Source organism: Suricata suricatta, chromosome 3, assembly GCF_006229205.1.
Source record: "Suricata suricatta isolate VVHF042 chromosome 3, meerkat_22Aug2017_6uvM2_HiC, whole genome shotgun sequence".
In the NCBI taxonomy this organism is placed as follows: Eukaryota; Metazoa; Chordata; class Mammalia; order Carnivora; family Herpestidae; genus Suricata; species Suricata suricatta.
This window is the reverse complement of record NC_043702.1, coordinates 52,615,733-52,627,150: the sequence shown is the minus strand read 5'-3', so window position 1 is coordinate 52,627,150 and position 11,418 is coordinate 52,615,733. Positions and strand designations below refer to the sequence as shown.

The 11,418-nt window shown below is 41.3% G+C and overlaps 1 protein-coding gene across 1 annotated transcript in view; it reads right to left on the bottom strand.

Annotated features, from left to right (window-relative positions):
- Window positions 1-1,037: 1,037 nt before the first annotated feature.
- The window catches only part of TTN (titin), a 269,934-nt gene continuing 259,553 nt past the window's right edge, over window positions 1,038-11,418 (bottom strand). The window contains exons 309-314 of the mRNA XM_029934316.1: window positions 5,695-11,306; window positions 5,411-5,567; window positions 3,608-4,299; window positions 3,353-3,506; window positions 2,509-2,811; window positions 1,038-2,376 (exon numbers count right to left, since the gene is read on the bottom strand). Of these exons, the coding sequence (XP_029790176.1) occupies window positions 2,078-2,376; window positions 2,509-2,811; window positions 3,353-3,506; window positions 3,608-4,299; window positions 5,411-5,567; window positions 5,695-11,306 (7,217 nt within the window). The 3' untranslated portion in view covers window positions 1,038-2,077. The remainder of the gene's footprint in view (window positions 2,377-2,508; window positions 2,812-3,352; window positions 3,507-3,607; window positions 4,300-5,410; window positions 5,568-5,694; window positions 11,307-11,418) is intronic.

Below are 11,418 nucleotides of genomic sequence, written 5' to 3'. Positions count from 1 at the left end.
TTTCCCTCCCCACCCTCCATAGCTACTGGCTGGCTGGTAAGGGAGTACAAAAGGTCAGCCCCCATGTTCCAAGATGAAACCAACTGTGGTACAACATATGTTCCCTTGTGGGATGGGGCTGATGTCCCCACTGAGATTCTAGCTTAGCCTTCTTGCTCTGTTCTTCTTCCCTCACTCCCTTTTTTCTGAGATCAAGTCAGCTGCTTCTGTAGGAATCCCTGTCTTGGGCTGTTTCTAGGGAATCTGACTTAAGACAGAATACTTGCTGAATAAATTAGTTAAGTTCCCCAGTTTTGTTTTGGAGAATAAAAGTTGATAGTATATGTTCTTCAGCTTTGGCTACTTGTACTGACATTTAGAAGGCAAGTATACTTGTACTTAACATTTAAGAGGTAATACATTAGGCCAATAATCAGTGTTATTGGTTTACAATTATGATTATCTAATTGAAGTGGATAAATACAATTTTTTTCTGGCACCAGGTACATATTTTATTAAGTATAGAATAATTGTTTAAAAAAGCATGGTAGTAGTGTACCATTGAGAACGTGTTTAGTTCTGAGAACCTCTATTCTGTCTCAATTTGGAATTCCAATAGGCAATATGGATTCAGTTGCACAACATCATTTTCCCTGAAGTTGTCATTTTCTCTTGACTGCATTCCTCAAGGGACAGGGTCTGTATTATCTTGTTCATCTTTGCATTGTTCCCTATGGTGTCTAGCACAAAATGCTGTGAATTGTAGATGTTTGGTATTTTTGATGGATTTAGTTGAGTGAGTTCCCATAAAAATATTTTTCTTGGTAGGTGTAAAACATGTCAGCTGTTATTTTGGGGGATTTTTATTGACTTTTGAGGATGAATTTATCCAAGAATCAAATCTATGCTTTAAAAAAATGCTAGATATATCCACCACAATAATTCATGGGCCTCTTTGAACTCCATTTACTTTGCTTTATTTATCTGTGATCATTTCTGTGATTTGTGCAGTCATACTCCCCAACCCCAGAATTTCACAAAAAACAACCAACCACACATTTTGAGGTGCAGATAGCTTGCTTTATTTTGTTGTTACTATTTCTCAAGGAGGTCCAACAATTGTAACTAACAATTGAATTTATACCTGCATGAAAGGAACTACATCAAATTGACATTCTGGGCAGTTAGTAATCTTGTAGTTGTTTTCAATTTAACGACAGCTTTATTTTGTTGTTGTTCCTTAATTTTTTTTTTTTTTTTTTTGCTGTGGCTCATTGCTTAGTTGCCCCAGTTTCTCAGGTTTCAATTTAAATTTAGAGCTACCACACGAAGGCATTGGCTGCACCCCAGAACCTCCAAGAGTAGACACTGCTCTGGCATAGGAATACTTGAATAGCTTGGTGAAATGAAGGGATGGCCAGGCGATGTTACTTTTCCAAGCTATCCCTGCACTCTCTATGGTCAGAGACAGTGTAAAATGAGCGAACAAAGTGTTGGCCGTTACACTCTGCTCTGGTAATATCTAGGTCATGATAATTTTGAGTGTGACATCATCAGAAAATGTAAGACATTCAAGTGTTGCTTACAGGAGGGTAAATGCAAACATCACCAATGCCTTACATTTCTGATTCAATAGGTATTGGTGCACATGTCAGGTTACGTGCATGGCATCATCTTTTAGGTGATAGGACATCTTCAGTGGGGAATTTCTCAACCCACTGAGGCATACTTAGACATCAACGTTATGTTGAGGCACAAAGATTGATTAAGTGTTGAGCAGGGTATTCATTCCATAAGAAACTTTCTCCTACCAACAGTTAGTTTCAAAAGTTACATTGTAAAATGTCATAAAATAAATGGTACAAAACTTTATAACCGTCAATCCGGCTATATACAGTATGTACATGTCACTAGAAAATGTATAATCTTAGGTCAACAATTATGAAAAGATTGAAATGTATAATTTTGAACTTTGACTCATTTAGGTTGATACAAAACTACTTTTTCTTTTTTAATATTTACAGATCAGAAAGATTAGTCCATGTGAATCATGTATGAAAGGTTAAGAATGAGTAGGAGTATGAGAGCATAGGCCCTCTTAAATAGATCGAATGTTTATATTCACAGTGGCAGAGTCAGATCCAAATTCATTCCCTAAGCTCAGGGTATAAAGTCCACCATCTTGCTTCTGTACGTCCATGATGATCAGAGTCGTCAGGTCATCTGTGTTTTCAATGTGGAATCTCCCATGTTGTTCTTGATGTTGAATTTTTCTTCCACCACGGGACCATATTATTTCTGGGATAGGCTCACCCGTAAAAGCACAGGCTACTGTTAAAACTTTGCCCTCATCAATGCTGATGTCAGATGGAAGAGCTTCAATTTTAGGTGGAATTCCTTTATGGAACAACAACAAAAATGTTTTAGGAACTAAAAACGCAATGATTTGCTTTCTACTAAATTGTATGAACTAAAGACTATACCGCGCTACTCGGCTTATCTACCTCTACCAGTAATTTCATTGCTCACCTCTTGTGCCTGCTTTAAGCATTCTACTAGTTGAGCTTTCCAGATGTGTCATACTAGATTTTCCCATAAAACTGCTGGAACTCATTTCTACAAAGGACTCTTGCATGGAGGACATGCTTTGGGCAGACATGCTTGCAAATTTCATTTCAGTCATGCTGCTAGCACTGCTGCTGCTGAAACTGCTGAAGGAGGCCTCCTGCTTAGAGGCAGACATTTGGACTGACTGAGACGAGAAGCTTCCTTGCAAGCTCGTGTCACCACTTGTCCTCAATACTACCTCTCTGGGAGGTTCTTCAACTAGAGCTGTGGAGCATAGCAGATACACAGTGAACATCAATGACATACGGTTAATTGGTGACATCAGACATTGACTTGCAGAAATGGAAAACTTACACAAACACACACACACAGTACCGTAACCCAAACAATTTGCTGTGGAAGCATAAGCAAATACATACACTTGTCAAGAGCTAGCTCAATGTTGCCAAGAAACGTATCTTTAATATTTCTGTCATTGTATTACATGCAGGTGCTAGAATAACTAGGAGAGAAATGGTTAGTCATATAGAAAAGAATACAGATATTGTGCATTATGGAAACAAATGTAACAGGACACTAGGTAGCTTGGCATCAGAAATTAATTTACCCACATATCTGTTTAGCTGTCAAGAAACTTTGACTGTAAGGATGAAATCACATGGGAGTCCTGTGCCTTTTACCCATGGAATTTAATGAGGCTCCTCGGAGTTGGCTGTGCTTAGAAGACAAAGGCAAAAAACCCCCAAAAAACAAAAACAGAAAGGCCTTCAGCAAGTGAAAAAAAAAAAGGGAAAGATCTACTTACGAAGGACTGTTAAGGAAACAGTAGCTGAACATTGGCCATGGAAATTTTTGGCCTTAACCGTGTACTTTCCACTGTCACTTACTGATGCATCTCGGATTTCAAGAGAATATATATTTCTGGAGCGACTTACACTGATATTTGAAGAAACAGAAATCTAAAATGTAAGAGGGGGAAAAGAAATGTTTCTTTGAGCTCTTCAGAAATAGATGTGGCATTTTAAATTTCCTTCAATGATGTATTCATAATTTAACTTACTGGCAAGTTGTTTTTAAACCATTCAATTTCAGGGGATGGTTCACCACTTATTTCACAAGAAAAGAGAACATTTTGTCCTTCATTAATATTTTGAGATCTGGGCTGTGAGATGAAGGCTGGAGCATCTGAGAGTTCTTTGCTCAAGGTCAAATCATACTGACACTTGATGATCCCTTGGCTGGTTTTGCCAATGCAGGTGAGGATCCCTTCATCTTTGTGACCGGCCCGCTTGATGGTTAGGGTCTGATCACTACCTGAGACACCATATCGGTACTCTTCAGAGTTAGTGAGCTCTACTCCATTCAGTACCCATTTCACATCAGTGGCACCAGCAATGTTGGCTTTTAAGGTCACTTTCTGACCATCCGTTATGCTCATCTGTGTAGAAAATGCTTTTATCTCTGCATGTGTTCTGATTTCTTCCGATGCCTGTGATGTTTTAGTGATTTCCTCATGGACAATGGATTTTTCCAGAGAGGTTACTTCTGACTTCTTGACTTTTTCAGAAATCTGAACTTTTGAAGCTTCCTCCTTGACAGCTAACTTTTCTTGAGATTTCACCTCTGACATTTTCATTTCTTCAGAAATTAGGGCTTTTTGGGAAATTTCCTCTTGGACAACTGCTTTCTTTTGTGATAAAACTTCAGAGGTCTTTTGTGTAGATACTTTCTGTGCCTCAGTGTCTTTTACAGCTAAAAAAGAAACCTCTGTTAGGTGTTAGGCAAACTTAATTGGAAAGAGATCCCACCCTTTACTCTTTTGTAGATTCTGCAAGTGGATAAATAGTAACATACAAATAGCTGTCGTGCATGACTTTTAAGATCAGTGAGTATTAGGATTCTTTAAATAGAAGATGGTTCTTATGACTTAAGGGAAAAGCCTCAAAAGAATAGTCAAATTATTTAGGATAGGTGTGGATTTAGAAATTTTTATTAACAAAAAAATTGAATTATGTTTTAGAAGATTGAAGGAAAGCAACCTGATTTTTAAAAAATGTTTATTTTAAAGAGGAATACAGAGACCGTGTGAGTGGGGGAGGGGCAGAGAGAAAAAGAGAGGAAGACACAGAATCCAAAGCAGCCTCTAGGCTCTGAGCTGTCAGCACAGAGCCCCATGCAGGGCTTGAACTCAAGAACCATGAGATCATAACCTGAGCTGAAGTCTGATGCTTAACCAACTGAGCCACCCAGGCACTCTCAGAAAGCAACCTAATTTTAATTGGGAAAAATAATATAGCTCTTTCACTGACTGCACTACTTCGGAAAATTAGCAAGAGTGAAGGTTTATGGAAGCAGTGCCATTTTGTATATTTACCTGACTTTATTCCTAAATATTCCTGGGAGCAGCAGCTGCCTCTTTGGAATCTTATATAACACCACATATAAGTTAGGTACCTGATAAGTTCTTTTTATGCTACTATTATGCTTTCTTTAAATATGTGTATTTCTACATTTGTGTACAAATAGTATTCTGGAATTTGGAAAACAGTTTTACTCGTACCTCAGTCAGTTAAGTATCCAACTCTTGATTTTGGCTCAGATCATGATCACAGTACATGAGATGAAACCCCAGGTTCTGCCCTGACAGAGTATGACCTGCTTGGGATTCTCTCTCTCCCTCTCTGCCCTTCCCCTGTTCATGCTCTTTCTTTCTCTCTCTCTAAGTAAATATTTTAAAAAAAACTTAAAAAGGAAAACAGTTTTACTGTAATATTTGTGTATGTGTTTGTGAGGGAGAATATTTAGAAAAGTGTCCTTAATATAGTTTTTCTGAAAAGTATTGTAAGAACAAAAGCCAACCTACCTTTTATAATTAGTTTGCAGCTGGAGGACACAGCTCCAGCTGAATTTGTTACGGTGCAAGTATAAAGCCCGCTGTCAGAAGTATCAGTCTTGTGCACTTCTAAGAAGAAACCTCCTTTGTCTTCAGAGAGTTTATATTTACTTCCTTGGGTAAGGGCCTGTAGAATGTAAGTGATTTGAGTTTTAGAAAGTGAGTTAAGTTTAAACATTTTTGGGGAGATGGAGATGAGGGGAGAAGTTACCTTTTTAGGAGATACCATCAGGAGACAGTTAAGAAACGGTTACCTTTCCATCCTTTGTCCAGATGACAGTCGGCCAGGGTTCTCCAGTAGCTTTAACTGAGAATTTAGCAATGCTGTCTGAAGAAGCAGTTGTATCCTGCAGCCCAGTAACAATTACTGGTTTGGAGGAAATTGGTTCAGGAGATTTTGGTTCCGTTTTCTTGGTTTCTGTGGACTCAACAGTTTTTTGGACTGCTTTCTTAGTTTCTGATATGCTTGACACCTGCTCATGGATACTCTTAAAGGCTTGTCCTGTAAACTGGAAATTAGTTTTGGAAGTTCCACCTTCACTAGATATCTCACAAATGTATTCTCCACAATCCGATTCCGTGAGGTTATGGATTTTGAGCTCATAGGTACCATCTGCTGAATAATGAAACTGGAAATGCCCATTTTCCTTTAGTTTCTTGCCATCTTTATACCAGGTGACCTCTTTTGCACATAATACACTACTTTCGACTGCACAGGTCAGCTTTGCAATATCTTTAGAAGCTTCAGCTTTCAGGGACTGAGTTATCTTGGGCGGGGCAGAGACTTGTAGCTGCTGAACTTTCTCTGTCGGTGTGGGTTTTGTCTCTGTGGGTGATGTGGCTTTGGGGGGAGAAGTAACTGGTTCTGGGGATTTCACTCGTTTTGGAGCTTTACTGGCTTCTGGAGATTTCACTCGAGGCTCTGGGGACTTGACTCTCGGTGGTGATGTTACAGCCTTTTCAGTAGCCCTGGGCTTTTGAACAGTCAGAGTAAACTGTGCTTCTTGCCTCCCTTCACTGTTTTCTACCACCACGCTGTAGTTGCCTTCATCGGAAGCTTGGACTGAAGAGATCTCGAAGGTTGATTTGTATTTTGTGGTGGTTACTTGGTGGCGGGCAGAGGTACTTATCACTTGTCCTCCACGCAGCCAGGTCACAGTGGGTACCGGCTCACCATCTGTGTCGCAAGAAAACCTTGCAGACTCCCCCTCATACACGGTTATGGACCTTGGCTTCGTTAGAATTCTTGCGGCCAGAGTCGTCTTGATCTTTCTGTGTGTGGATTTTTCTTCCAATGACTTTTCTTCTACTGCAGTGCTTTTCATTTCTGCAGATGCATGGTGTTCGTACGCTGAGAGACTTTCCCTTGTCTCTGTCATCTGTGACTTCACTTCCTTGACTGAAGAAGAAGCTTCCATCTCAGATGTTTTCTTAAATGATGAAACTGCATACTCCTCTGTTCTTGTCAGCTCAGGGAAGACGGACTGGGGAACAACTTCGTCTCTGCGCCGAGAAGCATAGGTGGTGTAATCCCCGCCTGTTACATCCAAGGTCGCATAGTCTGAAGCCTCACCTTTGTAGTTGGTGCACACGGCACGGTATGTTCCACTGTCCTCGGTGTGACAGTCCAGAATTTCCAGGGTCAGGACCCCGCTCATGTTGGTATAACGGATCTTACTGCTTTCTTGGAGTTCAACGCCATTGTGATACCATTTCACCTCAGCAGTTGGCTTAGACTGAACATTTAAGATAAAACGTGTATTTTGGCCAAGTGGTACCCTGTGGGAGCGCATTCTCAGTGTGATTCGAGGTGCATGGTCCAGTGTAAAAGGCTGCTGACTCAAAACTTCATACATCCTTTCTGATGTCTTCTGAGTCTTTAAAGCAGCTTTCATGGACTCATACCTGGAAAAGATATCAAATCTTGCGGACCTCTCAAATCTTGAGAGTGATCTCTCACTAGACACAGGGCTGGGGGAACGTGGGCGAGTTCTCTCTGGAGTAGGAGACCTTCTTTCTGTGTCCTCTTCATATTCCTCCTCTGGTTGTCGACGTGGTCGGATCAGCTCGGACACTGGCCTCATTAACTCAATGTAGGTTGGAGACAGGGAACGCCGCCTCCTCAGTAGTCTAGACACAGATGAGGAGGACTCTCTTTGAGCATGTTTTGAGATTTCGTATTCTTCCTCAATTTCTGTTATTTCTGTCACTTCCCTCTGTCGCCTGGATTTCTTTCTAGACTTTTCCTCCTTTGACAAGTGTTCGAGCTCACTTTTATATTCTGACAGTCGCTGGGTGGTAGTAACTGGGCGAAGCAACTCCTCATCCTCTTTCTCGGCCATGATCCTTTGCCGTTGTTTCGGCTGTCTGTAGGAGGCCCGGGCATGCCGTTCACGCAGTTCTGCATAACTTGTGCTAGTCTCCTCCTTCATGGGGATGTGATACGTTGAATATCTGAAGTCTTTTCTTGTTTCCTCCACCTTGACATGAGCTTGTGGTGAAGAGTAACGCAGGCTAGAAAGCTCAAAACGTGGAGGGCTTCGGCTTGGCGGTGAGGCTGAGAAACCTAATTCAAGCTCTTCTTCAAGACGCAGCCTCTCTTCCTCTGTTCTTTTCATTGCCAAGTAGTCGTCAATGGGCAGGAGAAGTTCTTCGTCCGACATGTCACCAAGAGAACGTCTTCTTGGTCTGTAATAAAAGTCATAGTCAGGAGAAGGTGTACCGCGACGGGCTGGTCTCACCATTTCAAGATCATCTTGGGACAGTTTGGGAATACGCCATTTAGGTCTGTATTGATCTGTAATGCGTGGAAGAGGCATCACATAGAACTGTTCCCATCTGGAAAGGCGGATGCGCTTGGGTCTTTTCTGTACAACTCTGTCAATTTTCCCAGGCATTTCATATTGATCACGTATCTTTTTGTACCATTTCATGTCAGACATAGGCACAAATTGCTTAATGCGTTGGTCTTCTTCTATTGTCTGTTTGTACTTGCGTGGCTCTGGTACTTCATAAGGCATACGGAGTTTTCGCTCTTCCTTCCTTTCTTCCGTCTCAAGTCTGTATTCCCCTTTTACGGTCTTGGTGCTTACAGCTGGTTTGTAAAGAATGGCAGCTTCTCTCAGAGCCTCTTGGGCTACCTGGGTCAGTGGCACCGTTTCAGTTCCAGAAAGAATTTCAGCCATTCTTAGTGTCTTGTCAATTTGTTTTTGTACATGTCGCTCACGCTCCTCCTTACTCTTGAATTCTTGTTTGACATACCTTAAGCGTTCCACTTGTAGGTGAGCCTGGCAGCTGGTAGATCCAGCTGTGTTTGTGGCTGTGACCCTATAATAACCTGTGTCTTCAGGCAAAGTGTCCCTGATGTGCAACGCATAATAATCCAAGCCTTCATGGATAATTTCAATGTTAGTCCCAAGGGAGAGTGGCTGACCATCTTTCTCCCATTTTAATGTTGGTGGGGGGATGCCAGACACTCTGATCTCAAAGCAGACACTTTGGCCTTCTTGGCACTCTGCGTTCGCCAGCAGCCGTTTGAACATGGGTCTTAAGGTTGTATCTGTTGGTGGTGGGTGTGGGGTTACAGTCAGCTTTGCCTTACAGCTGTCTTCACCATATTTGTTCCTTGCCACAACAGTATATTCAGCATCATCATTCATAGTTACACTGCTGATTGTTAACTGGTAAAGACCCTTGTCAGACTCAAAGGTGTACTTTGCATCATCATCACCTGGTTTGATTTTCTGACCTGACTTATACCATGTTACACGAGGCTCTGGGTGGACAGTTATAGTTACTCCAAACCGGACATTTTCACCAACATAAGCTGTCTTGTTATAGAGAGGCAAGGTAAATTCTGGTGGCCTTTCCAGGAGTCTCATCGTATCAGTTCTGCGCTTAATTTTCTTCATGGTTCTACGGCAGTAATAGTCGTAAGTTTCTCTCACCCCTTTAACAAATAACTCTGCATAAGAACTGTCTTCACCGTAGTCATTGACTACTTTGCATCTATAGGTACCATCATCAAATTTGGTAATGTCTTTGATGTACATGGTGGCTTCTCCATCTGCATAGGTGATTTCATATTTCTCACCATTTTCCAGCTGTCTGACTCCAAAGTACCAGGTCACTTGGGTAGACTGATCATAATTTTCAATTTTGCATATGTATTTGGCATATCCTCCTTCTTCACCAACTGCGTGCATTATCTGTCCAGAAACTGGGCCAATTTCAATGGATGCTACTTTAACTTTAGCGACACTCACTCCCCTCTGAGATCGAATTGCACCACCGCAAGAGATTCGTGCTGCTGACACAACCATGTTGAGGTCTTTCTTGATCAGAGTGTGGTAGTAACGCCGGTGTTTTAATGTTCTGATGACTTTAGTACTGACTCTTTCTATCTTCTGCTTCAGCCATGGGTGCTGGAGTGCCTCAGATGCTGTCATGCGAGATTTTCTCTCTTTCACTAATAGCCGATCAACAAAATCCATGGCTTCAAGGCTAATATCTTTGAATGCTTCTTCATCAAAAGTATATTCGGCATTCATGATGTTCTCAATGATCTGTTGGTTAGTTTCAGCCAGGAATGGATTGATACCACTTAGCAGCACATATACCAGTGTTCCAAGTGACCACATGTCTGTGGCTGTGCTGACAACGTCATGCTGGTGGACTTCTGGTGCATAATATTCAGGGGCAGTGAACAGAAGCCTAAAGTTGTCCCCTGGCTTCAGCTGACGGGCTTGACCAAATTCTATGATTTTAATGACAGAGCTCCTTCTGGTTTGGTAAATGATATTTTCTGGTCTAATGTCAAAGTGTCCAATATTATGACTATGTAAGAACTCAAGTGCTTCACAGACCTGACGAACATAACTTACAATCTCTCTTTCATTAAGTTCAAAAGCGCTTGTGTTAATGCGTTCAAATATGTCAAGTCCTGATATGAACTCAAAGATCATAACTAATTCTTCCATGCTCTCAAATGATTCATGGAGGTATAAGATGTTTCTGTGCCTAGCAATATTTAGAATGGAAATTTCCTTCTTTACCAAAACCTGATCAGTCCCTTTGACTTTAACAAATTTGGCCATGTAAGTCTTCTTTGAGGATGTTTCAACACAACGGTGGACAATTCCAAACTGACCACGCCCAAGATCTTCAGCAATCATATATTTCTCATAGAGTTCCTTTGTTGAAGAGTGAGATGCTTTAGTCATGGAAACTTCCCTGGTTTCGTCTACCTCTTCATCGTAGTTCATAGCTCTGGTCTTGTCTTCTTTGGTTATGGTTGGTTCTGAAGGTTCAGAAGGCTTACTCAGGCCGAATTTATTTTCAGCTATTACACGGAACTGGTAGCTTGTTTTTCCAAATAAGTTAACAACGGTATAACGTGTTTCTCGGGCCTGTCCTACACGGATCCATCTTTCTGCAGTAGTTGCACATTTTTCAACAATGTAGTTGGTGATTTTGCTGCCACCATCAGAAGCTGGCTCAGTCCATGTTAAGTTGACAGAATCTCGTGAGACATCACTAACTTTGACTCCTCTGGGTGGGTCAGGAACATCTGCCACATCCAGTTCAACAGTCTTCTGATCAATTCCAAATCTGTTTTTAGCACAGACCACATAGAAACCAGCATCTTTTCTCTCTACTCCATTGGGGAAAACAAGTGATGTGAAAGATCTTGTGACAATAACTTGGTAGTGGCCATTATTGTCGATGAGATCTTGTCCTTTCTGCCAGGTGATCACAGGATCCGGTTTGCCACTGAAGGGGATCTTGATGCTGACCACCTCACCTCGGAGAGCGTGAACGGCTCCCATGCCTTCAAGTGTTTTAGGCAAGTGTATCTTAGCTGGAACTGTATCAGAATAAAAGAAGAAAGAATATATAATTTAGCAATACCCAACACTATTGAAGTGTAACAACCACCCCCCATGAACCCTAACTAATATGTCATCTAGCACCAAACT